A 6,000-nucleotide genomic window follows, 5' to 3' on the forward strand; every position below is an offset into this window, starting at 1 on the left:
TGCATGGGAAATTCCTGCAAGGAATCGACCAAGAAAACGCTTTTTTTCTGATCACAGTACGCAGTTGAAAATAAATGTCAGTTTGAACGGGAGTCGCTGTAGAAAATTTCTGCAAGGAATCAGCGAGAATTTTCTTGAGCGACGCCTTTTCAGTAGTAAATCAGGTTTAAAGTGTGATTATTTTACAAATTTTTATATGTCCTGTACCATCATGAGGACATTCACCCACTACATTTAGCGTTATGAAATTTGTTGATGAACCCTAATGGGCAGATGCTTTGTACCGCAATTTAAGCATGAAAAGTGCTCCGCAAGTCAAAAAGTCAAACCCCTGACCTGGAGAAATAAAAATGCTTGTTCCCTCATGATCAGCTGTGTAGCATACATTTTCTCGTTTTTCTTATACAAATTCTAGCTGAGAACTCTATAACTAGACTTATCCTTCCGGCATCAGAATGAATAAATTTAACGAGTGTTACTTATGAATTTTGTACTCTGGAAGATTATGGACAACCCTACTAGACAATCTTCGAATAGTGAAAATAATTATTTAAGCAGATAACTGTTGCTAAAAACTATAGCCAACTCTCTCTTCTTCGATATTCTTTAATGATCACTATGTACCTGAAATGAAAAATAATCGCCGATCTCGGTGCGTGGTAAATTTCTTACAAGAAATGATCAAGACATTATTTTTTTCTTTGATCGCACACTGAACATAATCCACACGTTGGATCCTAATTCCTTTTGACGTGGATCTGTCGTGTCAAATTGCAAGGTGAAATGACGTGTAAATCTTGTGATTCTATTAAGGATTGACTTTGGTTCGATAGCAAAGTCTTTAACACATGATTTGAACGTGTTTTACTAGTGGACCTAGTTTGCCTATCATCACAAGGACTCACATTTGCCATTTACGCGTGACATGTTATTTAACATGTTGATTTTGGAGAAGCCGGGCGCCTGTAATGGGTGCCTGGAATCAGAAAATCACACAATCGCTAATATATCCTACAGCAATGTTTTCGCTTATTTGAAAATTAACGTGTTTTACATTTGAATTTCGATTGCCGATAGCCACTGGTTTTACACCATCGTTTGATGTGTTTTACAATTAGTGAAAATTCACGTGTGAAACACATTGATCGAGCTTGTAGAATGTTTTCAGTGCAGCAAGCAGTTGAGAAGAAATGTCATTTCAAATGGAGCTCACTGTAGAGAATCTCCTGACCAACTCTGTTCAAGAAATTTGTCCTTTTTTTTAATTGAAACAGAATATTTAGCTTAACTCGTTAAAATTTCACTGCGACGTCCCTGCAATTTAGACTACTTTGATCCCTCTGCAAATCGATATAGGTCGATATCTTTCTAACTTGATACAATCTGTTTCAGTTTCCTATACAAGTTTACAGATGTTAGGAACTCAAAGATTGTAGGCTACTCTACTCGACATTTTTTCCCTCGGAATAACATGAACGTCAATTTTACCGCGAAAAGAAAAATTAAAAAAATTAAATTAAATATTTCAGTGATTTTACATGAATGTAAATGATAAAATTTAGATCTTCGCTCCAGTCCACTTTTTGGATTGCATTTAGGTCCCATAACAACTGTGCAAAATTTCAGCTCGATCGGAGAAACTATATTTTAGCGCCAGCCGTTCAAAGTTAGTATGGGATTTACTATGGGAAAACTTACTTTTACAAAGAAAAATCGCCAGAGGTCGCCCATTGACCTCTATAAAAATTTTGAACGCATATAGGTATTTTTACGATGGAGAATATTGCCGAAGATCCGACACTTGTGAAAAAAGCTATTCAATGAAAACCTATTGGCAAGGCGACGTTGATTAACACGTAAAGGAATAACAATAATAACAAAATCGGGTAAAATTTCCGAATAGACGATTCGTAATATCTCTTTTCACAAGCATCGGATTGCTTCTAACATAGTCTGTCCGGAGACTAAGTTCTTTGACATTAGTTCTTGACTTCTAATTACTACCCTTGGGAGTAGCAGTACCCGGAGACCAGGGTGCTAAAAGATGTTTCGGTATGTACAGAGTACATTGAAACGCATAGTATTGGAGTCAGAACAAGACTGACTTGTTCCTTTGACATGGGTTCCTTTTATTTGCCTTTACAATTGATCAGTTACAATTTGGTTACAATGTCAGAAAGAGATAGATGGAGACGCCTGGGACGGCGGTGACAATATTTCGGCGATAGCATTTTTGGGTTGAAACCTGAGCCTTAGCGCATCGTCCAAACGGACGACCACCAGCGTGGCTAAAGTACAATCAGCAAAACATGTGGCGCACTCGAGTGCCTCGATGCAAACTGCTTACGCATGTTGCACCGAGGCCATCGTTCGCACTTACGCGGACCTGACCTACATAATATGCATTTTATTGCTTGCGCTGATTGACAAGGGAAATATGTGTTTGGGTCGATATGTGTATAGCACACTTCGCGATCTTCGGCAATGTTGTTCATCGTAGAAATACTTATCGAGATTTGTATTCAGATTTTTTATAGAAGTCAATGGGCGACCTCTGGCGATTTTACTTTGCGAAAGTAAATTTTCCCATAGTAAATCCCATACAAACTTTGAACGCCTGGCGCTAAAATATAGTTTCTCCGATCAAGCTGAAATTTTGCACAGTAGTAATGGCACATAATTGCAATCCAAAAAGTGGAATGGAGAGAGAATCTAATTTTTCCATATAACCGTGTTCCAGGCTAGTAACCATCACTAAAAATGCATATAAACTTGCAATGAAATGATGTGTTTTTCTAGTAAATTACACTTTTCCTGGATGTAGAAACAATAAGAGCGGCTGTTCTTATCAATCGCTAAAAACTATGAATCGCAAAGTACATAGAAGGGAGGTTTGATGTAATAGCCTTAAGCTTGTAGAAACGTCATGATTATCTTTGAAGCAGAGAAAATTCATACACTGAACCAAGATATCATGCCAAATTTATCTGCTAGCACATATCGCTTTTTCCATGTAGTTTTTCACATAAAGCTCATCGAATTATGAGATAAATTTGTGCGACCTGTTTCTGACAAAATTTATCTAATAAACCGCATGCATTATATCTGAAATGCCAACACAAATCATCGCATTTAAACATTTAAAAATAAAATTTAAATTTTGAAATTTTATTAAATTTATTGTTTTATGTTAGGGATTTTTAAATGATTGTTAAATAATCTAGTGATTTTAGCTTTTTTGTAGAATTGTCAATCAATACAATTGGAATTAAAAATATTTCTTCAACACGTTTATTCCTGACACCTAATTGATGCAATTCACAATTCAAAATGCAAAGTTGCAATTTGAATTGCAACTTAAATTTAAATTTAATTGAATTTTGAAGTAAAATATTTTTACTAACGAAACAACTAATATTCAAATGTTCAACTAGATGGAAAAAATCTACTTAGGATTTCAGATAGCCTCCAAGTGAATATTTCTCTGTGTAGATTCGAGAAAGAAAATTATACAAAAAACGTTGCTAAAACTATGTATTTTGACTAAATCTATATAAATAAAAATGGAGTGGTGTTTGTATGTCACGAAATAGCATCCGAACGGGTCAACCGATTTGAATGATTATTTTTCCGTTATGTTCGTCAAGTGTTTGTGTGTATAAAAATCCCAGGATATTCACCGGGAAAGTCGGAAAAACAAGCATGAACGGAACTGTCATTTTGTATGGGACGATCCATAGCATTTTTCAACAGCCTACTTGATGGCAAGACGAAGTTTGCCGGGACCACTAGTATAGAATAAAAAAGCTATCCAAGAATCCCGTTTCACTATGCAGCGCTTGCTAACGATTATGTGCGAAAATTTAAACAATGTTACAACTATTTTCAATAAAATTTGAAATAGAAAACAAACATAGAGCAATCTTTTTTAACGATTGTCCTGTAACTGTTTAGGACCACTCAATTATTGTGCGCAAATCTTTTTCAGAGTGCAAAACCAACCAACGAAGAGAGTGTGTAAACAGAGAAACCCGCGAGAAAGAAAACTCAAAGCTTGCTTTGCCGGGCGGGGGTTGCTCGGTCACCCAAATATTTGTGCCCTACCCCTTCTGAGTGTGGGATAGCTGCTAGGTGTTTACCTACCTTTGGCGAGTGAGAGTGGGTGAGTGTCCGCACCAACACAAGCCCTTCCTGGATGGCACACAATGATCGATGACTGCCGCAGCCTACTCTGCTCGTCGCACATCGCGCGCACTCGTGTTTGAGAGATCCAGAAACCGCGAGCAATGATGATGACGCCACTTTTCGCTTCTCGATTCTTGAATTCGGGAGGAACCGACCCCGAAAAAATCAATAATTGCTATGATGTTTGAAAACACTCTGGCGCGTTGCACTGGGCGTTCGATATTTATGCAATTGCAAAAATTTGTTACCTCTTGACAGCTGTCAAGCGGCGAGCAAACGAGTATTGCGCATTAACTTTGGAATTTTTTTTCCCGGACATGGAACGTGTCACTTTTTCCAGCACTTGGTACCAATTTATAACCGCGCACTTAGGCCGATCCAATCCAGTAGGGAATTTTGTGCTTTTTTAGGGAAAACTACATCCAATCGGTGCCAGCAAACAGAATCCGGGCAGTTTCAAACAAACAACGCAATTGTCGACATTTTTCACCACCACTAAACGCACACACTCACTCAAAGTAGTCCGGAGATTCTTTATCCAACGGGAACATCGCAGTAGGCTCTGTGCTTCCAAAATATCGATCAAAGTGACCCAATGTTAGGGACTTGACTTCACTCGAGGACACACCTTCACGGACTGAGGCACACTTTGCAAGGGCTTCTGCTTGTTCCAGATTCGCTTTGGACACTTGGAGAGGGTCAGGACCTCGGCCTGGACAGGACCGTTCCGTTGGACTTTCCGACTGGCAATGAGCCTTCGTCTAGGTTTTTCCTCGCTGGCGGCGCTGCTGGCTGGTGGAGGCGAACACACGACGTTGCGAAATATTTTTGTGTGCTATATACATGTACTGGCGACGCGGTAGGCATTATTATTGTTATTGTTGGCCGGTTTGTAAGGGGGGATTGGGGATAGGGGGCCTGGTATTGTCGTTCCATTTGCGCCTTCTCCAAAAAGGGGACCCAATCGGTGGGTGAGCGAGCGAGATGGCGCGATCCCGAACGCCAAACACGCGAGGAGGATCAAGGTCAAGGGAGATGAAGCTACGGCAGAGGTTCTCAATGTTAGGAGCAGTGAACCGTTCACGTTGTGCGTTAACGTACGTAAACGATCCTATTAAGGGGATTTCAAAGGCTACTTTGATTATAAATTATTAGGCAAAATGGTGCTGTTTTACGCACTCTGATCCATGGACCGATGCACGAGTTCACTATCTGACGTTTGAGCGGTGCCGTGTTATTTATGTGACCATAGTAACCAGTGAATTCGGCACCGCTCAAATTCGTTTCTTTGTATTATTAAGAACAAAGCATGCTGTATTTTCTTGGTTTAGATAGTATTAAGATGAAAATGTAAGTTATATACTGAATAATTGAATAAATAAAATTAAAAAATATAATAATTCTTATTTGTACCATAGAAAAGAAAGAATCCCTTTTCAGTGTAATGAAAAATTGAGGCAGAAACAGTTTTTTTCATTTTGTCTTAGCGGTGTAATTTTTCATGAAAAATATCATCCATTCCGACTTATACTTCATTTCCCATATCTTTTTTTCAGATGTTTTAGAAAATTTGCAATTGCTTTGATAATAAATCTTTGTTTTTCCGATGCTTCGATTGAAATATGGGTTTTCAAAGAAAAGACTTATATGATAATTTTCCACAAAATTGGCCATAACTCAAAAACGAAAAAAAGTACATTTCAAAAATTTCAGCAATGTTATAAGCTTTAACATTATCTTCTCAAAAATATTGTTTTTTAAATTTTCCACAATTTGGAGCATAGTTTTTCCGGCTTTTCTTTACGAATTTGCTCA

The 6,000-nt window shown here is 38.1% G+C and overlaps 1 protein-coding gene across 1 annotated transcript in view; it reads right to left on the minus strand.

The window, feature by feature from the left end:
• LOC110674216 overlaps positions 1-5,069 on the minus strand; it is a 43,164-nt gene extending 38,095 nt beyond the window's left edge. The window contains exons 1-2 of the mRNA XM_021838365.1: positions 4,699-5,069; positions 4,144-4,318 (exon numbers count right to left, since the gene is read on the minus strand). Coding sequence (XP_021694057.1) covers positions 4,144-4,318; positions 4,699-4,736 — 213 coding nt within the window. The 5' untranslated portion in view covers positions 4,737-5,069. The remainder of the gene's footprint in view (positions 1-4,143; positions 4,319-4,698) is intronic.
• Between the last annotated feature and the right edge of the window lie 931 nt (positions 5,070-6,000).

This window comes from Aedes aegypti, chromosome 1 (genome assembly GCF_002204515.2).
Source record: "Aedes aegypti strain LVP_AGWG chromosome 1, AaegL5.0 Primary Assembly, whole genome shotgun sequence".
Lineage (NCBI taxonomy): Eukaryota > Metazoa > Arthropoda > Insecta > Diptera > Culicidae > Aedes > Aedes aegypti.